At 36.6% G+C, this 25,070-nt stretch overlaps 1 protein-coding gene across 3 annotated transcripts in view; it reads right to left on the bottom strand.

The window, feature by feature from the left end:
* Trs31 (trafficking protein particle complex subunit 31) overlaps positions 1–25,070 on the bottom strand; it is a 331,260-nt gene that overhangs the window by 92,320 nt on the left and 213,870 nt on the right. For all 3 annotated transcript variants that reach the window (XM_090408257.1, XM_090408259.1, XM_090408258.1), the window contains one exon: positions 7,503–7,591. In XM_090408257.1, coding sequence (XP_090264383.1) covers positions 7,503–7,591 — 89 coding nt within the window. The remainder of the gene's footprint in view (positions 1–7,502; positions 7,592–25,070) is intronic.

Raw genomic sequence — 25,070 nt, 5'->3', positions numbered from 1 at the left:
CTTTTGAAATGCCTATAGTCACAGAAATTTCATGCACTGTGACTCGCCACTCATCCAATACCATATCATGCACTTGATCAATGATTTCCGGTGTTGTTACACTTTTTGGACGTCCTTTACATGGATCATCTTCAAGGCTAGTATGGCCACGTTTAAACTTGGCAGCCCATTTCTTAATTGTTGAAAATGAAGGAGAAGAGTGTCCATAAACTTTTATGAACTTAGAATGAATTTCTTTTGGCGTTAAATCCTCTTTTACAAAGAATTTCATAACCGCACGATACTCAATTTTATCCATTTCAAGGGATACAGACAACACTTTTGCTTCAGACAGCTGTATAAAACAAACTATTTGATAGAATGACTTGCAATTTCACATGGATGCTTATGACAGATGTACCAACTTGGAAAAAAAAAACTTGCCAATAGTGTTGCCATCTATGGTCGAGAACTTTTCAGATCACCCTTGTAGATTATCACCAGTATTCATTCTGCTGCTATCGCACTTCATGCTTTTCCCACCTTCAAGCATTACTTGATATATCTCTGGCCAAACACAGAACATAATGCCCAATGAATCATTAGCCTCAAACTATGACACGTTCTGGAGTACTTCAAACGTCAGTTTTAAATACTCCAGAATGTGTCATAGTTTGAGGAATATATATATATTCCCTTCTTTTATACATCAATCACCTTAAATTGGCTGCGAGTCAATCCTCTATTCTTAAGATGATGAGAAACTATTTATTTGGGAAGTCTGGTACAAACCAACAAGAAAATTCCAGAATATCTACTTCTACTGGCTTAAATACTAATTAAAAAAAAAACCTTCTGTGAATTTCAGATTCATTCTACTTTCATTCATTCTATCATTAAAGGGCAATTTAAAAAAAAAAAAAACAATTAAACAAAGACAATCAAAAATCCACAGTTAAAAAAAAAAAATACTGAAATTAACTGAATGGCAATTATATCCAAACATTGATTGAGTTAAACCTAACAGATTGACACAGGGTGTTAATAAAATATATTTATATCAAATAAACATCAGTCAAACTTCAGTAAAGCATCACTTTGCAGACAACAAAAGTTTTGAAGTAATAACTGAACGATGCCACACATGCTTCAAAACAAAATCATGGACAATTGCTATTAGAATTTTTTTTTTTTTATTAGTTCTTAAGAGTAGACTATAAAAATAATAAAACTGACTAGTTTTGCAACACTGATGTTAAAGCAATCATTAAAAGAGAAATAACCCAAATTAAATTTGACCATAGTCAACTGTCTCTTTGTAGAGTCTGTAGGAAAAGTTAACTTATTAGAGAAGTAAAACTCTGATGTGCTAAGAGATCTTGTTACCTTTTCAGGTTATTTAGCATTCACCCTTAGTTGAGAGAGCCTTGTGAGAGAATCATCACCACAGATACTTTAATCTATCAAAAAAAAAAAAAAAAGTTTTCTTCCAAATAGGGTATGTTGGATGTGTGATGTATAGATAAAGTATGGACAGCTAGTCAAGATTTTTCTTCTCTTTTTTGATTTACATCACTAAAAATTTCTTTTTATCTCCATTCAAAACTTTAGCTTGTTTGGCCTATATAGGCCAGGCTACAAGAACATGATATCCTATACATACCTCATCATCATCATCATCAAATTCCTGCCATGTACCCTCAAGGGGTGTACAGGATATGATAGTACTACATGAAAAAAATTACAACATTACTAACTTCCTATCTACAATTTTCCTCCAAATCAGTCTGTTACTTGTCAAGGCTTCAACATTATCAGATCTTATATTTCTATCATCTAAGACACTTTGTACCGTATCAATCCACCTATATCTTGGTCTTCCTCTGGGTCGTTTTCCTGCCAACCTGGCAGAGAACACTTGTTTTGCTAATCTTTCTTCGCTCATTCTGTTTAGGTGACCATACCACCTGAGATTAGCTCTGCTAACGCCTTCTTGGATGTTGACAATGTCAAGTTCTTTCCTAATATCCTCATTTTTAATATGATATTGCCATTGATGCCATCTGTTCACGCCTATAATCTTTCTCAGGACTCTCATATCTGCGGTCTCTAGTCTTTGGTCAAGTGTTTTACTTCTGACCCAGCTCTCAGATCCATAAGTTAAAACTGGTTTGAACACTGTCTTGTATACAGCTAATTTAGTGTTCCGACTAATTTCTCTCTTATTCCATATGAATTTATTCAATTGACTTCCTACCATACCAGCTTTGCTGATTTCGTTGTCTATTTCTATATTGAATTTACCATCTTCGGTAAAAATCGTGCCTAAGTAGCTGAAATGTTTCACTTGTTCCACAGGTTCTCCATTCACAACACAGTTGACATTTTCAATGATTCTGCCTATTTTCATTGTCTTTGTCTTTTTATTGCTGACCTTCATGCCATATCTATTACCACAGCTATTCAATTTAGTCAGAGAATCTTGCAGACTTGTAGCGGATTTATTTAGAAGTATAACATCATCCGCATAAAGCAAAGAGCTGACATTAGCATCTCCAATTTTGATATCATGTTTAATACCACTTTCCTTCATAATGTGATCCATATAGATAATGAATAACAGAGGGGATAATGTACATCCTTGTCTCACACCAGATTTAACATTAAGCCATCTTCCTGTACTTCCTTCAATTCTAACTGCTGACTTACAACTCAAATAAAGACTAAGTATTGCTTGATATAATGCCCCATTGACACCATGATGATGATGATGGTTTTTGTTAGTGTTGCTTCAGTTTGAACTGATCAGGGAAACCATTTTGGACAGATTATATGGGATGGAAATCCAATCCCTGTACTGGATAATGATGTAATGATGTCTGGAAATCAGTAATTAGATCTTTTAGCACATCACAATTTAGTTTGGCCAGCAATTACCTACAAACCGTATAGACAACTGACACATGAGTCATATTACTGTTGTCACATTTGTGTTGGACTGTTTCTCATTTAATTATTCATTTAAGTTTTAATATTGGCGGCTTTCTTCATTTCTCCCATTAAAATAAGCTCTGAAGAAACCACCAGGTTACAGATATTGTAAAATTAGTTATGAAAATGAAATATGACATATGAAATATTTATAGGAAATATGACTTCTACATTACTTCAACCTTGGTATCACTTCTGAGTCTGGCTCCCACTGATGAGACGTCAAATGAAACTGGTCTGGGTAGTGGCCCTTCATATAATACATAGCATTATACATGTTCGTAAGGATATGTGCATTGCATTATGGGAAACTAAGGCAAGTGATGTAAAGTCATCCCAGTTGTAAAGTTACTTCAAGTGCAAACTTTGTTTGCTTACAGTTGGATAAAGGATGAAACCAAGAATATAATTTCTTGACATCTTCAATTTATAGAAGGAAGAGCATCCACATTTTTAAGAAAGAAGATAATAGCATTCTTGAGAAAGAAATAGAACTGCTAAGAAAGGAGAATGGAAGGAATGAAGCCTGAGTTGAGGAGGGTGGATGAAGATATTGGGAGGATAAAGAGGTTGGCTAGCATGAGAGGTGTAAGAAAACAGCATCAGAGAGCAATTTAGAGGAAAGTGAGAGAATGAGAGAGACATTTGAAGAGAGGAAATTGCATAAAGATGAGAGAGTGTAGAAGCAAGGGATAGAGAGGTGAGAGGGACAGTGGAGAGAAAGAGAGAGATTGCAAACCATAACAGTCAGGGATGCCAGTGAGAGCAGGATGAATGAATCTGTTTGGAGTGTCATGTATGGAGATTCGATAATTCAGGGTGTTCAGAGTAGAGTGCCAGAGAAATGCTTGCCTAGTTGAATGAAAAGAGTATGGCACTGGCAGTGAAGAGGAATGAAAACGTGGAGATGATAGTAATGGCTGAGACAAATGACCTGAGAGGTAGCATGAATCGTGAGGTTAACCATTAGCAAAATTACCATTTATTGTCTTGTCACCTGCTCTCCCAAAGTTAGCTAAGATGCTCTCTCTCTCTCTCTTTTCACTCTGTGTGTATAAAGAGAAAAAGAGAATGCATATTCTTATTATAAAATAAAATAAAAAATTTTAATTTAATTTAAAAATAAGCTACCCTACCAATTTCATGTACTACATTTTTGGAATTCACATTGCTTAGAGGGTGTTATGTAAAGCCAGGTTGGTTATATTTTTATGTCCACTAGTAATAGATGTGTCAAAATGTTCAGTATTAAAGAATATGTTTTCAATCTCATTCTCAAGCAGTGTGAGATTTATTACGGAATGAAAATTTAAACAAGACAATTCTTAGAAACTCAATGATTATGCCTATTTGTTATGTCCTCTGGAATGCTTGGAACTCTTAAAATAATACTATACAATAAAATAAACCTAAGAAAAAATAAGGTACCATGGGTTGATCCACTCTCTTCTATGTTTTTCAAACTAGAATAATGCCTTTGGACTCTGCAAAGCCATAATATTGTTTGTGCATAAGGTTTAAGTAAAGCCTGGAGCCTTTATTAATATATAGAATTATTTTATGGCAAAATCAAAGAAAGACCTAAGAAACTAAAGATAGTACTCATTATTGGCTGCAATACAAATGCATTCTTTCTTCTTTGTCTTAAGATATTGTGTTTATTTCATGACAATACTTACGCCATTTGAACTGATGATTGTTTCTGTATGATTGTGTGGTATTTAGTTAGGATTTTATGATCTCAGTATTGTCTCCATGTGTAGCAATTATATTCAACAGGTGGTCACCAGTTTCATTAACAGCCCTAACCCTCCCCCATTTAAAGATTACATTATTCGTAACCTAGTTGAAGATTTTGTAGCTTGTTATGCATGAGGTAGGCACACATCCCACTACTTAAGAATGTGGCAGGTGCAAGACAGGAATATGTATGTGTGCATGAAATGAAGGCAGTGGAATTCGCTAGGAGATATGAGTGTCTCGATTTTGGGATTTAGTGGTGGCAGAGATAGTGTTTTGGAAACAGGTGAATTTTAGTTTATGATTTTTAGATTTTTAGTTTAGTACAGTCTTGGGTAGTTTAGTGGACAGAGATGGTTTGTCTAATGGCCATGATTGTGTGGAGATAACATGATAGTAATGGTTGAGTCAAATGACTTGAGAGATAACATGAATCGTGTAACAGGAAATTTGAGGTTGATTTTAGACATAGTGCAGCAGAAATGTGTCCAAGGAAACATAGTGATAATGTTATGATAATGTGGAGTAGAGGAGAAGAGCAGTGATGATGAATGAGATGATAGCAAGAATGTGCAGAAAAAGGAATCTGGAATATGTGGATGCATGGAGTATGTTTGAAAATAGACAGGAGCTGTATGCAAGAGACAGACTGTATTTTGAATAAAGAAGAGTGCAGTCATTTGGAGAGACTTGCACAGGTGGAATGTTGCAGGGATGGCCTCATGGGGATAATGGCTCGAGAAATGAGGCGTGTACAATAATGGGTAAAAGAAGGTTGGCAATACACTGGTTTTTCTGCATAGAAATGCTAGGAGCATTAGGAATAAAGGGTGAGTTTGTGGCATTGATTGACTCAATCTCTTGTTGATATCAGTGAAACTTGGTTAACTGAGTAGGATGTTCTAACAGGAATAGAAATTGAAGGGTACAGCATATTTTGGCAGGATAGGGAAGGTAAACATGGTGATGAAGTGCTACTCATGATAAGAGATGAATTGTGCACTCTCAGGGTGGAGAATCTCAATGGAAATAACACTAACGGCTTTGAGAGTATATGATCTGATGTTAATAGGAAAAGATATTTAGTGGGATGTTGCTACAGACCAAGGAATATAGATGGTGATGAGCTGGAAATGTTTAGGCAAATTAGTTTGGTAAGTGCAAAGCTATCAATCATTATGGGGAACTTCAAATCAAGTAATAAACTGGTCAGAGGAGACAGCATGCAGTAATAAGGGATTTTAGGATTTCTTGAGAGACAACTATCTTAGGCAGCATGTAGTGAAGGGAACACGAGGATTGAGAGTTCTGGATTTAGTCATAGCATCAGAGGATCTGATTATGACTGAGATGGCATACTTGCATTCTGTTGAGAGTGACTATGTAGTCCACTTGGAGGTTAATAGACATGAGAAGGTTTCAAAAAAAGAAGGAAATTATGTGGAATTATAAGGCCAGTGACTATCATAGACTTAGAAACCAGCTTGCAACAGTGCAATGGATGAAAGAATTTAAAGAAAGGGAGAGAGGTCATTAGTGCATGGGAGATTATTATTACAGGAAACTTCAAGGAGTCCTTAGACTCATCAAGGGAGGCCCTAAACATCATATCAAGAACTATTCAGCATTTGCACAATCTATCATACTTTGCTTTGAACTCATTCACAGTCACATGGCACCCCCAACACTCTGGCAGCTTATTCCACTCATGCAAGTAAGAATCCTAGTTCTAAGACCGTTGCAAATTACACTCTTGCTCAGTTTCCGTGGATGGCCCCTAGTTCTCCCACCACCACACCTGTTCTGAACAATTTCCTCTGAATTAATCTTGTAAAAACCTCTTGTAAAAAAAGTAATTTGAATGTCTCAATCATATCACCCCTTTTCCACCTATCAAACCAGTTTTGTAACCACAAATCTTCAATCTGTTCTTGTAAGGTTCATTCCATAGACCAGCTACCATCTTTGCAGCTGGTCCATGGAATGAAATAGGGACAAGAGGCCATGAAAGCTGCAAAAGGAGGTGGTGAGTAAAATTGTAAGAAGTAAGTTTTTTGCATGGAGAGTGGTAGATGCATGGAATGCATTGCCTGAGAGGTGGTGAACATGTAGACTGTGGATGATTTTAAGGAGTGGTATGATAGACTGTGTTCATTGGTGTTGTCCTCCTGCAATGAGTCTTGTGACTCCATGGAGGGAAGGGAGTTAGGAAAATAATAAAATATGTTGCTCTGAAGACAGATTTTCACAATTACTGTGTGTGCACAAGAAGTAACATCCAGAAAGCTAATCATTATAATTAAAGAATAGAAGCCTGTAAAATTACATATGAATAAAATAAAACAAAACATGAAAAATAATATAAACAAACAAGAAAAATCTTTTTACCATTACTTTTTCCTTCAATCTTCATATTAAAGTTTGCTGCATATTTTATTTTATTTGAAATCATGATATGATGTATATTTAACTATTGAAAGGCAGTAGTTATTTGGGTTTATATTCAAATGTATTTTGATGTTCAGGGACAATTACTTCTAATCAACATCCTGACACCTTTGGATATGATGCAGCTGCTTTTCAATAGTTAAGTATGCATCATATCACAATTTTAAAAACAGCAGCACAATGATGATGTAACAGAGAGAGATGTAGAAACAATAACAAAAAAAAAAAAAAAGAAATTTGAACCCAACAAAATGACATATTTAGGTAACATAACATGTAATTGCAAGATATGTAAATCACATGTAAATCTGAATACATATAAGATAAAATAAAATATAGCTCACTTATTCTGTAGTTCAGGAACAGAATACACACGATTTTGGCAATACTGAACAATTTCAGAAAACAACAGGGCATATGTACTAATACTTATCTGCAAGAGATAAAAATCAATAACTTTATAAAATGTATACAATTAATATAGTAACATACAAATGATTATGACTATGCCAGAAATGAAAAGGAATTAATGATAAACAAAAATTCTACATAAGCAAAAACTTATGAACTTACAAAAGGTGTACTGGAAAAATATATTTATTATATTCCCTTTATGTGTCAATTTTCATTTATGGCACTGAATCTTGCACACTCAGCAAGAAAAATATGGACAAGATAAACAACTTCAAGATGTGGTGATGGAAAAGGATGTTGAGTCTCCTGAATGGATAACAGGTCTAATGAAAGTTTAATATGTCAACTAAAAATCAAGAGGTGGCTATGTGGCATTGTAAATGAAAGAATTCTCAAATAGTTCAGTCACATTTCAAGATGTAAAAATGACAACCTGTAAAAACTTATCATCCAGAGCAAAGTGGAAGGACAAAGAAAAAGAGGACGCCCAAGACCAAGATGGTTGGACCAGATTAAAAAGATCACCAGAATTATGTTGAAGTTGGCCAGTGGTGCAACAAAAGACTGAAAGAAATGGAGATATTGTGGCTAGGGTCATGAGTAAGATACTGAGCAAGAAGATGTGTATGACTCCATGACATTTTCCCATTATAATATAAACAAAATTAATACAGGAAATTCTTTAATTTGAGTGTGGATGCCAAAAATCAAATAAAAAGCAGAAAGTGAATAAATGCACAAAGCCTATGTGGGTGACATACTTTTTTTTTTTTTTAAATTAAAGAAAAGAAAAATTGGTTGTTTAGATCAGTGCTTCCCAAACTGTGGGCCGCGGCCCCCTTGGGGGCCATAGGTTTTGTTGAGGGGGGCCGTGAGATAATGAAAACAAATTTAAAATGTTTTAAGACTAAGTAGATTTTTTTATTTTAAAAGAAACGTATTTAACTTTTATTATTTATTATTTCTTTTTTTGTTATTTTTTTTAATATTTTAATGGAAAAATTCACACATTGGTGTTGGTTCACAAACTTTGCTTCCTGCGTATTTCGGCGCTTAATGAATATTAGTAAATATTGCTTATTCGTATGTTTCATTTCAAAGCAGTGGTTAATTGTATTTACTTCGAATGCTCTCCAGGGAAGCTCCAAATCTTCCTGTCCCTTTCATCACGTGCTCAGAATCAGGGACTGTTGATATTGACTTTATATACATATCAAAACTCGTTTTATATTATCACTGTCATCCAAGCTAGTTTTCTGTTACCAATGAAAGTTTCACATATACTTCACACATGAAAAAAAACTAAACAAGTTCATGTGGGGAGATAGTAACTTGATTGCAGTGGTAAACAACACGCCCTCCCTAACAGCCTGCATACTGCAGAGGCAATAAAAACAAGTACTTTTATTATGCCAGTGAATAAGGTATGAGGAGTCTGTGTAATATATTTATCAACAAATAGTGCAATTAGAGACAACTGGGATAAAAACACACTAATTAATGAATGACATGTCCCCCTCTACAGAAACTATGCTGTATAGACTGAAATAAAACCATTGCTGCATGGGCAACACAGTATCTAACTAAAAACTATTGTTATTAATTAGATGTGTGTGAGTTCGATTTCCAAGGCAGCAATAAAATTCAACCGAACGTGTTAAAATTCGTAAAAGTGTTAAAACTAAGTAATATATTAACTCAATTGTCAGCTATGCTTTTATCTTTCGGTTGCGTGATCTTTTGTTAATACCGCACCAATCATATGCACGTTTTAATAACCTGCCTTTGCTATCTGTTTCGCGTTAGGCTTAATTACCGTAAAGGGAGAAAAGTCACAAAAGAGAAAAATGTTCCTGGTCTGGGGATTCCCTTATTCAGGTAATATTCACTAATTTCAAGTTATCAGTCTGTGGTGTGCCAGTATCGGTAAGTGGTGATATTATTTGATCTATTCTACGTTAAAAAATTTAACCCTGAGATGGATAAGTGGCTGATAAAAAATAAAAAAAAATCTCACGAACAATCAGAAGAAGCAGAAACAGACTCAAAAAAAAGGACAGTGCTTCATATTTTACCAGAACAGCCTGCATCGTCTTCAGAACCAAACGGTAAGACGCAAAAAATGTAATATATGCATTTGATTTTTGCAATATTCGCTGTGTATGTTTTGTATTGAATATAAATACAATAAATATTATAATAATATATCTCTCTATTACGATTTTGTTTCGAGGGGGCCGTGAAATATTTTAATTTTTGCAAAGGGGGCCCTGACATCCAGAAGTTTGGGAAGCACTGGTTTAGATTACACTAAAGAAAAGGCTATGAGGCACATATATTATGACTACAAACTGCTTCAACTTTCTGTAAGACTCATTTTAAAACCAACATGTCTGAAAATCAAGGATAAACACACCATTAACAAAATACTTAAATATAAGAATATTAATACTTTTCTAAATATTGACTCTCCCAAGAAACTGAAGCACCTGGTCAACTTAGGTTGGCCAATCTCACCATTCCCATTTGTAACATCTCAATTGCAAAGTTCTGTACATTGCCACACAGTAAATTAATATATCGGCTAAGTGTAAAAAGGTTTAATAAGCTTCATGTGCTACTGTGCTTAAGAAAAACATGATAAAGTTTTACTATAAGATCAATGGTTATTTCATTCTGCTGCAAATATATATCTTTCTGTAAAGCAAGCAAACCAGCCTAAAAATAGACATAAGAACCATCTGAGCCACTTACTGCCTCAATCAGTGGGTAGCAAAACCAATTAACCAATAGATTATAGTCTTGGTTAACAGCAGATGACATAGCTACAGGGTTAGAATGTGATGGATTTAGTATTTTCAGGGAGGATAGAGTACACAGAACAGGGAGTGAGGTACTGCTGATGACAGCAGATGAATTGCACCCAATAACAGTAGCAGTAAGTTGGGCAGATGGCAGTTCTTTTTGAGTCAATAAGGCGTGAGAATTAGACCAATAGGACAAAACATAAAATTGGTTGCTGCTGCCAGGGGTGATTTGGCAGATTAATACAATGAATGTGAGTCGAGTATTTATTATGGGGAACTTCACCTTTGGAGACACAGACTGGAAGGAGGAAAGATCACATGGCAGGAAGGAAATAAAATTTATACACTTACTGAGAGATAATTACTTGAAGCCGAATGTGACGGAAGGGACTCGGGGGGTATGAGAGTGTTGGATCTGGTTACAGGATCAGAAAACCTATCCATAACTAAGGTGGTACATTGCCTCCAACCGGGAAAGTGATCATTTGGTCTTAACTTGGGAGGTAACAAAACGTGAGGAAATTCCAGTTAAGAAGGGATATATGTGAAACTACAAGGCAGGTGATTATAATAACACAGGAGGCAGCTTGAAGTAATAAAGTGACAGCTGAATTGAATAAAGGGAATTGATGCATGATGCAGGATACCACATGGAACTCTGCTACACAAACTGGGATGGATATGAAACTGGTGTTATGGATAAAAGAGTGGTTCATAGACAGATATCAAAAAGCAGTATATGGAGGAGCAGAATGTAGGAGAAGGCAGGTGACTAGTGGTATGCTGCAGGGCTCTGTGCTTGGATCATTGCTGTTTAATTTGTAAATAAATTATATAGGAAATAATTTGAAGGGAGATATTTAATTGTCTGATGTTGATGCAAAGTTGAGTAAGGTAATAGTTAATCGTGGTGATGTAGAAAGCTTGCAGGATGATTTAAATATGCTAACAGTATGAGAAAATATAATGGATGTCCATTTAATGTGGAAAAGTGTAAAATTATGCATTTTGGGATACAAAGATTACAAGCTGTGTACTGCAATGAAGGAATTATCATCTGAGACCTCCAGGGAGTCAAGGAAGGCCATAAATTACCCAAACCAGCTATCATACCGTCTCTTAAATTCATTCACACTAGATGCACTCACTACCCATAAGAGCAAATTATTCCACTCACTCACTGCTCTGAGGGGGGGGGGGACCTAGCTCTTATCCCTTTCTTGACTGTGAACAAACTTAACTTCCATGGATGTCCCCTGTGTTCTCTCCCCACCTTCCATATAATGAAAAATTTCATCAGTTGATATCCTATAGCACCCATTCAAAAGTTTATAGACCTCTATCATATTATCACTTCTCTTTCTCCTGTTAACCAGAGTCTGCAATCCACATACTTGCAATCTGCCCTCATAATCTAAATCCCATAATCTAGATATAATCTTTGTAACTCTTCTTTGCACACTTTCCACAGCTTCTTTATCCCCTTAGAATCTGGGAGACCAAATCTGCACACAATAATCCAGGTGTGATCTTATCAAAGCCTTATAAAGAGGTAAAATGACTTCCTTATTCTTACATGTCAAGGTTTGTTTCAACATCGTAATTACCCCTATTTTATTATTTATACTCCAGGAAATAAATGAAACCAGGGATTTGTGGGTAGCAGTAGACAGAGAGTTGAAGTTTAGAGCACCCACTGCTAAAGTAACCAGGGTAGCTCATAGGATTACTTGATTATTGAAGAACACATTAACAAGCAGAGATAATGGAGTTATTATTCCTCTTTATAAAGCCTTGATACAACCACATCTGGATTACTGTGTTCAGGTCTGGTCACCTGGTTTTTTTTTTTTGGGGGGGGGGGGGGGGATAAGAAAGTGGTGAAGAGGATCCAGAGGCGAGTGACCAAGATAGTGAGTGGTCTGTGGAATGCTTCCTATGAGGATAGATTGAAGGTTTATGGATCATAAAAAGTTGGTGGATAGACAAAAAAAAAAAAGAAGGGGGGAGAAATATGTTAGAAATATTTTAAATATTTCATACACACCATAAAAATTCTGTGTGTGAGGTTGTACTCTGAGTCAACTTTAAAGGATTTTATAGGATGGATGCACAGGAAATGTGAGCACTTGGTTAGATGGGGCAGAACAAGAGATCATCCATGGAAGTTGGGTAAGCATGTGGTTAGCAAGGGCACGAGGACTAATTTTTTTTCTCTTGGAGAGTGGTGATGAATGGAATGGGTTGCCTGAGTCAGTTGTGAGTCTTTGTTCTGTTAATGGTTTCAAGGAAAGGTACGATAGATATTCTGTTGATAGTTTGGATCACCCACAGCAAATCTTGGAGGTGTCCTTACGTGAATAGTCAATTCACATAAGCAAAAAACAACTTGAGGAAAATGCGATTAGTGGGATTCAGGAGAGTATAAAAAATAAAGTACAACCTCACATACACAATTTACACATCATAAAAATTCTGCATGTGAGGTTGTACTCATTGTGAGTCAACCTTTGAATGTCGAATGGCTGTAAATTTTAGATAAGCAAATTATGTGACTCACTTGTTTTGGTACTTCTGTTTTATAGTCGAAGCTTCTGGTATACATTCAAATTGCAGCCTCCCCACTTTTGATGCCTTGCTAAGCAACATATATTATTATTATGGGCAACTCCAGGGAGTCATTAGACTCATCGAGGGAGGCCCCAAATCATATTCATCACAACTATTCGACATTCATACAGTATCTATCATACCTCGCCTTAAACTCATTCACTGTCACAGCATCCACCACACATCGCCTCTGGATCCTCTCCACCTCCTCCCCATCAAGAAGAAACCTAGGTGACCAAATCTGGGCACAGTAGTCGAGATGGGGCCTTATCAAGGCTCAATAGTGGAACAATAACCTGCTTGTCTCTGCTTGTCAACGTATTCTTCAGCAACCAAGTGATTTGATGAGCTGATTTGGCCACTTTTGCAATGTGCCCCCTAAACTTCAACTCCTTATCCACCAACACTCCTAAATCTCGTGCCTCATCAATTTCCTGGAGTACAGTTCCACCAATGTAGTAAGCTGCTGCTAATCTTTTCACCCCAAAATGTATAACCTTACATTTTGCCACATTAAATTGACATCCATTCTCCTTAGCCCAGACCTCCAATCTATCCAAATCATCTTGCAAAATTTTGACGTCATCTGCATTCACTATTGCCCTACCCAACTTTGCATCATCCGCAAACAAATGAACTGTTCCTCAAATGAACAGATTCTTTCCTATATCATTAATGAACAAATTAAACAGCAGTGGTCCAAGAACAGATCCTTGTGGCACATCACTAGTCACAGGCTACAAGTGCCTACATGCTACTAGTCACAGGCTACAAGTGCCACAAGGTGCTTGTGTCACAAGCTACAAGTGCCACAAGGTGCTTGTGTCACAGGCTACAAGTGCCGCAAGTGCCACCTTGTGGCACACCACAAAGCGGTGTGCCACAAGGTGGTGGTGGGCCACTCTCTGATATCTCTCCATCAACCACCCTCCTATCCATCTCACCAACCCTATATCCATCCCCATATGCTGCAATTTACTGATTAGAATTCCATGTGGTATCCTGTTAAAGGCCTTAGCAAGGTCCAGTAGAATCACTGTAAACCCATTACCCTTATCCAGTTCAGTCATCACTGTGTTATAATACGTGAGCAAGTTACTGAGGCATGACCTACCCTTCACAAAAACCATGCTGTCCCTGATACAGTATCCCATTTCCTTCTATCCAATCTTGTATTTTACTCTTGACTATTTTCTCTAAGACCTTGATAATGATTCCTGTTATGCTGATTGGCCGGTAATTTTCAACAGCAGCCTTTGAACCACCTTTATGCAGCGGAACTATTTTCCCATCTTTCCACCCCCTTGGAACTGATCCAGACCCAAGGCTCAAATTAAACAAAATGGTCAAGGGCACTCTGACAATAGTATATATATATATATATATATATATATATATATATATATACATACATACACTAAGTTGTAAGTCAGAAGTTATAAATAATGGAGGTACAGGAAGATAGTTTGATGTAAAATCAGATGCAAGGATGCACACTATCTCTACTGTTCATCATTATCTATATGGATCACATTACAAAGGAATTGTGGCATTAAAATTAGAAATGTTAATCTCGTCTTCACTCGAGCCTGTAGGATTCCTTACCTAAACTGAAAATGAATAACTGCTATAACAAATTTAAGAAGAAAATCAGAAATAAAATTACGAAAGTAAGAATATTAAAAACATTACTGATCTTGAATGGAGAACATATAAAATGAATAGAACATTAACTATTTATGTACAAATTTTAGTGAAGATAGCAAAGTATATAACAAAAGTGCATAATAGAATAATTAAAGCCAGTTTATAAATTTCTCCACAATAAGTGATATATTGGCCAAAACATTCAACTAGCAGCATGTGAGTCTTCAATTTGACCTGAGCTCATAGATCTCAGCAATGGAAAAGAAATAAACTGATCAGAGACTAATGATTACAGATACTAGAAAAATTGGACTGAACAAATAACATCAATGGCAGAATCATATCAGAAAGGAACATGATATCATTAGCAATCAAGAATAATTGAACAGAGCTGATTTAAGGTAGTATGGCAGCAACACAATAGGAGAGAAAACATTGGAAAGCTGGCATTTGATGCCAAGAAAAAGATCTAGGGGTGGGTGGGAAGGGAACAGGATGATGCTATTAATGTTTCCTTTAGGAAGTATTGAAATGTCATCTATCAATGCTGCAGACCCGAGAAATAAATTAACCTGAAGAGGATAGACTGAAAACTATGAATAATGTAAAATTAATTGTATACAGCTGTTATAGTATTATGAGTACAACTTGTATTAATATTGTTATACGAGCACATCCATAGAGTCCAAAGACTCATCATTTGTGGGAGACCCAATCTATCCACAATCTATCATACCTCTCCTTGAATGCATTAACAGAACAAGCACTCACAACTGACTCTGGCAACCCATTCCACTCATTCACAGCTCTCCAAGCAAAAAAATCTAGTCCCCACATCCCTACTAACCACACCTATATCCAACTTCCAGGGATTACCCCATGTTTGGCCCCTCTTAGCCAAGTGCTGAAACATTTCCCCTGCATCAATCCCATAAAACTCTTTAAGAAACTTAAACGTTTCTATCGTATCCTCTCTCTGTGGTGCACTCAGGATTTAACCTTGGGGGGGTCGAGTTAAGTAAACGATTTGAGAATATACACTACGTATTGTATACGACCTATGACTAAGCATCTGCAGTGATCACCAATACATGATATCCATGATCTCCTTTGGTCCGGCTCGGGCAAACAAAGTAGTGCTTGGTCCGACAGAGCAATACTTTGTTCACCTTGCGTTCGCAGCAGCCATGATTCCGAGAGCTATTGGGTATTCCCACCTTATGTGACAACTAATTCATAAATAGTATAGAAATAGAAGACATGACAAAACATAAATTTAAAAAAAAATTAATTTTAATTAGGAAAAGATTTTTGGAAAATTTTCTAGTGTTTATTTCTTTTTCTTTTGGGGGAACCAAGGGCCCTTAGCCCCAATCCCTGGTAGCACCATTGTCCTGTCTTTTCCTCCCATCAACCAACTTCTGCAATCCACACCCTCAATATATCCTCATAGGAAACATTTCACAGGCCACTCACCACCAAATCCTCTCCATTGCTTCTGCATCCCCAAGAAACCCAAGGGATTGACTACAGCACATATGTGGGCATATCAAGGCCTTATAAAGAGCAATAACAACTTCCTTATCTTTACATATTAATGTGTTCTTCAATAGCCAAATAATCTTATAGGCTACCTTAGAATGTCTTCTAAATTTTAACTCTCCAACTACCCCCCCCTCTAAATCTCTAGTTTCATCTACTTCCTGGAGTACAGTGCCATTAATGTGCTACATGGCTTGTAATCTATTTGTCCCAAAATACATAACTTTACATTTCTCCACATTAAACTGACACCTATTATCTTATGCCCACTGACAGCCTATTTAAATCGTTCTGCAAAGCTCTCTACATTCCTAATTACCTAATTTTTAAATAGGTAAACTATTACCTAATTTTTAAATAGGGTGCTAACCAGCACAGAGAGCATGCTACGGCTATTTAGAGCAACTAGCAGCAAGTTTTGCCAACAAACTCTCATTTGCCCCTTCTGCTATGAGCACTATTCGTCAAGTTACATCCACTGAAGTGAGCACGTGCACAAACTGTTCGTCAGATTAGTGACAAAGTGACAATGAAAAAGCTTGAAGAACTGTGTGTGTGTGTGTTTGCATTTTCCTCCCAATAGTAACCCTACCAGGAGGTAATTTAATTCCTACATGCTCCATTTCATTAGAATGCTTATATTACATGTAGCTTACAAGTACTGATTAACATTTCTATTTATATTTTTGTCAATTTTCATATTTACATTTAGGTTTTTATATATGCATATATTAACACTATACAGTATAATTCACATAATAAAGAGTATTTATGTTAGATCACAGGGACTGGAAGTTGATTTTATTAGCAAATTTAATTAATTCTATGTAATACTTTTCGATAAGTCGCTGTCTTGACATTGGCCACTTGTCTCCAGAAGTGATGACATGTTGCATTAGGGGCATCTGGATGGAGTCCAATAGCTGACAATCGTAAAGTATGTAATCAACAGTTTGTTGAAGGTGTGGACTGCAAATGCACGATGGTGATTCCAGGATTTTAGTTTTCCATGTCCCATTAGTAACGTGGTTAAACCTGGAAAAATGGGGTGTCTTTTCAGCCGAAGTCTGTTTCTGATGCTAGGAAAGAATTCTTTTTGTTGTTGATCCATTTTTTGATGTTTTCCATTCTTCTTCCCACATGTCTAGGCTTTTCTCTTCTGCAAGTGTTTTTATTGTAGATTTCGAGAATTTCTGGTAACTTGTTTCTAGCTGCTTCTATAGCCAACTGATCTGCTCTCTCATTTCCTGCTATTCCAGTATGCACTTTCACCCAGTAGAAATTGATTTCCCATCCCTCTAGAGTGAGATTTCAAAACAGATTTCTTGTCTGTTCTACCAATGCAATATGGTTGTTCTGTTTTTTTTTTGTGTGCGTGCGTGCGTGCATGTGTGAAATATTGCTGCAAACTTGGTAAAAATTTTACACAGACATTTCAATTGCTGAACCAAGCATATTGGGAGAACTGTATGAGCCGAACGCAGTGCTATGAGTGTTTTAAACATCGATGGATGAGTCGATTAAAGATCAAGGTGATGCTGGCTGTGTTTTTTCATTGGAAAGGCATTGCCCATTGTGAATTTGTACAATGTGGTCGGATGGTAAACAAAGAGTTGTACCAGGAAGTTTTAGCATGTTTGAGGGATGCTGTGCACAGGAAGAGACCTGAATTGTAGGAAAACTATACTTGGATATTGCACCAGCTCACATGTCGCTCCTCACCCACAGTTATATGACAAAAAATCAGACATCTGGTGTGTCTCATCCACCCTATTCTTCAGACTTAGCCACAACACTTTCTCCTATTTCCCAAACTTAAAACCACTTTGAAAGGATGTTGTTTCCAAACCATACATGAGATTCAGGAAAATGCAATAATAGAACTGTGACATCAGAGAAAATGTTTTCCAGGAAGCATTCCAACAATGGAAAAAATGTTGGGAATGGTGTATCGCCAGTGGAGGGAACTTTGAAGAGAACAGTGCTTAAAATGTAAAATGAGCAATAAAGTCTTTATAGCAAAAGATTCAGTCTTTTTTTGAACATGCCTTGTATACCACCTTTTGATATCTGACCAGCAGCTACCCCTCTTACCCAATTAACCAGTGTCATATCTATCCCCATTTTTTCAAATTTGCATAACAGAGTTCCATGCAGTATTCTATCAAATGCCTATGCAAAATCCAGCAAAATCATTGTGTAGTCATTTCCTTTATCCAACTCAGCTGTTACTCTATTATAAAAAGTTAGTAAATTACTACGGCATGACTGACCCTTCACAAAGCCACATTGACCTCATATAGTATCATATTTTTATCTCCCCATTCTTGAATTCTCTTTCTGACCAATTTTTCTAGTACTTTTACCAATACACCTGAGATACTGATTCGTCTATAATTTGCCACTGTAGTCTTAGAACCTCCCTTATGCAAGAGAATTATTTTGTCCTCTTTCCACTCCCTTGGAACTCTACCAGAGCCGAGACAAATTAAAGAATTATGTGTTGAGGCTTAAGTGCTGTGAAGAATTCATGTTGGAGGTTTAATGGAATATTATCAGCACTGAGAAAGGATTAAAACTAATTTTGATGCTTCCAATATTTCGTCTCAGTCACAGAGACATCTTCAGGGATTACAAATAACTTTTTTTTAACAACACACACAAATACAATACAATGATAAGTAAAACAAATGAGTGAAACTAAAGTCCTATCTAGGTGGTGTGCCCTCTATGGGCATTTGCAGGTGGCCTAGGATGTAAAGAGGGATCTCTGATAATTAATGTTTCCCAAATTTTGGGAAGTTTTATGCAGCCGTATTTGTTTAAATTAGGTTGATTCCTGAGTGCAGATGCGGATTCAAATAACAGTCTTTCTTTTTTGAATTTACTATGATGGAGGATGGTGTTTTTGCTCCAGGAGATCCTGTGGGTTGTATCCAAAACATGGTCTGCAAGGCCAGATTGACCATAATCGTGAATGCGGATGTATGACTTTTGTTCTTCTAACCAGATGGTTGCTGGTCTGCCTGTCTCTCCGCAGCCAGCTTACAGGAACAAGGTACTTTATATACTCCTGGCATTGAGAGAGGAGGGGCTGATCTTTGGTAGAACGAATAAGGGTAGTAAGTTTACAGTGGGACTTAAACGTTGTATGGAGGTTGTACTTTTTTAATGACCTGGCTATTTTTTCTGATGTGCCACAGATGTAAGGTATGGTGATGGCATTTCTGAAGTCCTTCTGAAGTGATGGTCAGGGAATGGAGAAGGAATTGATTATTTTTTTAATTCTATAATCACTGTAGCTATTGGAAAGGAAGGTGTTGTGTATGTGTTTGAGTTCAGTTGAAAGGACGGTTTCACTGGAACAAAGATTGTGAGCTCTATTGGTTAGTTTTGATAATGCCATATTGTTCAGAGGGGTGATGATGGGAAAGTTTGTGAATGTATCTGCCTGTATGAGTAGGTTTTCTATATACAGAGAAAGAAAGGTTACCATTAGGAAGGTGTGTTACTAAGGTGTCTAGGAAGGGTAAACTATTATTATTTTCTATCGTAAACTGGATTCTTGGATGTAGGCTATTGAGGTGACTGAGGAAGGAGTCTAATGTGTCTGGGCCATGAGGCCAAACAGACAACACATCATCTACATATTTTAGCCAGATAGAAGTTTTAGAGGGGAAGAATGCAGCTTGTGCTTTAGTTTCACTCACTTGTTTTACTTATCATTGTATTGTATTTTTGTGTGTTGTTACAAAAAGTTATTTGTAATCCCTAAAGATATCTCTGTGACTGAGATGAAATATTGGAAGCATTAAAATTAGTTTTAATCCTTTCTCAGTGCTGATAATATTCCATTAAATCTCCAACATGAACAAAATAAAGAACCTAGTCAGAGGCATTGCAGTTCCCTTGAACATTCTCGAAAAACCCTACCTGATATCCCATCTAATTCCACAGCTGTATTTACATTAAGATTCTGCAATATCCTAAGAACCTCCAATTCATACACCTCTGTTCCACTAGGAACAGCGGTGTATACTCTTGCAAAGTGGCCACTCAACTATTTTGTTGGCTTCTGTCTCTTCCTGAGCATCATCACTCATTAAGGTTAATCTCCCTTAGTCATTCTTTCTCTTACTTGCTACATAATGAAAGAACTCTTTGAGATTTCCATTGGCCTGTTTTACTAGATTCTTCTCATAATCTGATTTTGCATTCCTTGCCATGCTGGTCACTTTTCTTGCCGGAGCCTTGTACTGTTCATGAGTTTGCTGGTCACCTTTCTCTTTATATACTTTCCATATCATTTTCTTCTTTTGCAGCTTGTGCTTAATGATATTACTCATCCAACTCCTATCTGATTAACCCTCCTTACCTTAGGTATAGAATATAATACTGATTCCTCTAGATAACCTTAAACTATATCCGATGTGCTACTAACATCCTTACCATGCAATGTTTAGTGACATGGAACAAATTTATGTTTCTTCATAAGCGTGTAATAATGTGCCTTTAGTTCCACATATACTCCCTCCTTGACAGAATATTCCTTATATTTTACAATTTCCCAAGTCAAAACCACATGGTCACTTTTGCCAATCAGGGGCAATGTGGTAACCTTGCTCTTCTATTCCTATGACCAGGTCCAGTACTCTCCCACCCCTAGTCCTCTCCATCCCATGCTGCCTTAAGTAATTATCTCTTAGCAGTGTGTGTAAATTCGATTTCTTTCCTGCCATGTGATCCTTCTTCCTTCCAGTCTTAATATACGTATGAGGGCATGCTGGAAAGTTGTGATCATCATCATGAAGAAACTGACGTCTTTTACATATCCTAAAAGAAAAAGGAACAAATTATTACAATTTGATGAAACACGAGGGTTAAAGGATTTAAGATATGTTCTTTCTAGTTATATCAGTTATATTTTTGTTCTAGCTGTTTATCAGAACTTTTCCTCCTCCCGTCTCGCATGTACTAGTTACCGATGACCATGAATTTCTCAAAAATGTTGAAGTATCACAAAAGTGCTTTATGATATGCCACGATGATTATATTCCATTAGAAATGGGCAAGGTTTAAACATGCCTTGTATACCAACTTTTGATATCTGTCCAGCAACCACCCTCTTACCCAATCAACCAGCATCATGTGAATCCCCATTTGTTCTAATTTGCATAACAGAGTTCCATGTGATATTCTGTCAAATGCCTTCAAAATCCAGCAAAATTTGTGTATTAATTTCCTTTATCCAACTTAGCTGTTATTCTATTAAAAAGTTAGTAAATTACTAAGGTATGACCGACCCTTCGCAAAGCCATGTTGACCCTCACACAGTATCATATTTTTATCCACCCATTCTTGAATTCTATACACCTGAGATACTGATTGGTCTATAATTTGCCACTGCAGTCTTAGAACCTCTTAAAATAAAATTTGTTAGCCATGATTAAAATAATTTTGTTGTGCAAAGATGCTATTTTGAACATGAAACACTTTTTTTTTTTGTTACTGAATTATCCAGTATGCAAATTAAAATTTTTGTCCATTAAGTACCAATTAAAAATAATATGACATTGTGCATGGGACTTATTTCTCTTTCCTTGGCTTTTGTGCTGAACTTTTTTACCATTTTATGTCAGGGAAAATATGTTTAGGAGGAATGCAGGTGAGCACAAGTCCAGGCAACCTAGAAGTTAGTAAGTGATGATGCAAAATGTGGTACCCCAGGTAGGTTACTTTTAGTCAGCTAAGTAACAAAAGTTGTAAGGAAGGTCGCAGGATGATGGGATATTGCAGTTTGTGTATACTAATGCCAGAAGTATTCGAAATAAGGTTAAGGAGTTTTTGGCATTGGTTAGCACAACCTGGCCAAAAGTTATAGGCAATAGTGAGACATAGTTGACCGATGATGATGATATGGTCATTGGAATAGAATAAAAGGAATATAGCATCTTCAAAGAAGATAGAAGGAACAGGATGATTGAAGGGGTTTTGCTAATGATAGCAGAGAAATTAAAAGCCAAAACGAGTATATCGAGGGGACAGGGATTCAGAAAGTAGTTCATTTGAGGTTCTCATGTTAGAGGCTAACAGGACTAAATATGTAATTAGTTGCTGCTATAATCGGGGATGGGTATACAGGAGAATGTAGATGACATGCATTTGCAAATTAGCATGAGTACAGGTCTAGTAATTATTATGAATGATTTTAACTATGTGGACATAGATTAGGAGGAGGAATGGTCATATGCAGGGAAGGAAATGGAATTTATATAGCAGCTGAAAGATAAATACCGAAGGCACCGTGTAATGGAGGAGACACAAGGTTCAAGAGTGCTAGGTCTGATCAGTGTATCAGAGAACTTACCACTAACCAATTCAGCTACACTGCATCTGCTTGGAGAAAGTGATCATGTGGTCACGACATGGGAGATTGCCACATATGCAGAATTTTCTATTAAGAGATGTATGCAGAATTACAAAGTAGGTGATTATGACAAGCTGAGGAGACAGCTTTCAGCAGGGCAAATGGCATAAGAATATGAAGGGGAGAGATGGTTGCATGGGGTATCTGAAAGTATACCTAGAGTCACAAGAATAAATCGGGTGAGAGTTAGATGGATGAATAGCTTCATTAAGCAGGAGCCACACATAAAGAAAAAGTTGTGGAGGGATTATAATGAAAAAGGTGATCAGCATGAAGAGTATAAGGCACAAGTATAAAGGGTGACCAGTATGGTAAGAAGGCCAAAGCTAATTATGAGAGAAAGCTAATGAGGCCAAAAGAAACCCTAAGGAGTTCTTTCACTATGTGGCATGTAAAAGGAGGAATGACTATGGAAGGATGACTTTAAAAAGTGCTGATGGCGGAGAGGTAACAGAACCAAAACAAATAGTTGAATTACGGAGTGAGTATTTTTCAGGGGTGTACCACCTAGGTGGTGACATTGCAATGCCATATGCGACATTGACTAATGGGAGAATAGAAGTTGAAGAAATGGATGTGCTTAAAATATTGCAGAACCTGAATACAATCATAGCCATGGGATTAGATGGCATATGCACCATGTATTATAAGAATATGCAAGGGAATTAGCTCCTCTGATCCAGCTGTTTAATTTAAGCCTCAGTGGAAAGGTGCCAGTGGAGTGGAAAGAGGGCAAAACAGTCTCATTCCATAAAGGAGGCTCTAAGACAGAAGTAACAAATTATAGGCCAATCAACATCTCAGGAGTGGTGGTTAAGCTACTGGAGAAATTATTGAGGCAGAATTCAGGACTGGGTGGATAAGAATATGATACTCTATAAAGGTCAACATTGTTTTGTGAAGGGTAGGTCTTGCCTTAGTAATTTGCTTACTTTTTATGGCTACTCAGTAATATTGCTAGACTTTGCAAAAGCATTTGACAAGATTCTGGGATTCTACTGCATAAATAGGAGCAAATGGTGATGGATGGGAATCTGGTGATATGGAATTAGAGGGTGGCTGATGGACAGATATCAGATAGTGGTTTATGGAGGAGTTGAGTCCAGGACAAGGCAAATTACCAGTACTGTACTACAGGGCTCAGTACTTGGCCTTCTGTTTTTAATTTGTATATCAATGATATAGGAAATGATTTAACAGAAATATTCAGTTGTTTGCTGATGATGCTAAACTAGGAAGAGCAATTAAATGAAGGTGACACAGAGATCCTGCAGGAAGAATTAAACAGACTAGCAGTATAGGCAAAGGTAAATGGCTGCCAGTTTAATCTGGCCAAGTGTAATGCACTTTGGGAAGAGATCAGAAGCTGTGTACTATATCGATGGAAACAAACAGCAGGAAACTGACAAAGCCAGGGACTTGGGTGTAATTGTGGGCAGGGAGTTGAAGTTCAGAGGGCATATTGCAAAAGTAACCAAAAAACAACACATCAGGCTGTTTTATAAGGCCACATCCAGACAACTGCACATAGATCTGAACTCCCAGATTCCATGGTGATGGAAAAAGTTGTGGAGAGGATCCAGAGGCAAGTAACAGATTGTGGCAGATCTGTGGAATAATCTCTATGAAAGTAAGGAGCTAATAGATGAAAACAAAGTGTCACAAAAGAAGCATTTAAGTTATTAAAGGAATTTTATAGGATGGGACAGAAGACGTTTTCTCAGTACATAGTAAGAAGGGAGAGAGGATATGGGGGGGGGGGTCGTCACCAGTGGAAGTTGTATAAAAGTGTAAATAGTATGGGTGTTGGGACTAGGTTTTTTTGTTTCGAACATGCTGAATGGGTTGCCAGAAGTGGTTGTGGATGTTTCATTATTGAATGTGTTTAAGGAGAAGTATGATAGATATTGTGTAAATGACGGCTAGTGTGTGAATAAATGGATCTCCCACAACAAGTCTTCTGCCTTCATGGAGATACCTGTATAATAATGACTACAAGATTTGGATATATATCAAGAGATAGTGAAAATTTATATCAGATATAACCTACATTTTTGCTTTCTTTCAAGTAGAATAAGTCAGTTTAGGCTACACTAAAATGCTTATAAGTATTAACTGGACGTTTTCTGCGGGAATTATACATTTAAATGTAAGGCATACTACTATGAAAATGTTGAAACATTATCGCTCTAAGAAATGTACAGTTTTCAAATTATAAAAAGATGAAAATATAGCCTTATGAAATTCTCTCGTTTTAATTATATACGTTGTCCATATAACAAATCTGAATTCAAACACAGTATCAGAACTTTTTTTTTAATTTTAAAAATAAATACTCCAAAACACAAATGTCATTTATTGCACTTTAACAACTGAGTAATTTCTTCCTGATATCGAGACAAAATTTAACTGACGTTAAAATTTCAGAAACCACTATTCAACGAAATATGTACAGTTAAGGTTCC

This window comes from Typopeltis vanoorti, chromosome 18, assembly GCF_054136105.1.
Source record: "Typopeltis vanoorti isolate ZY-2024b chromosome 18, IOZ_Tvanoo_1.0, whole genome shotgun sequence".
NCBI lineage: Eukaryota > Metazoa > Arthropoda > Arachnida > Uropygi > Thelyphonidae > Typopeltis > Typopeltis vanoorti.
This window is presented reverse-complemented; position numbering and strand designations above follow the sequence as displayed.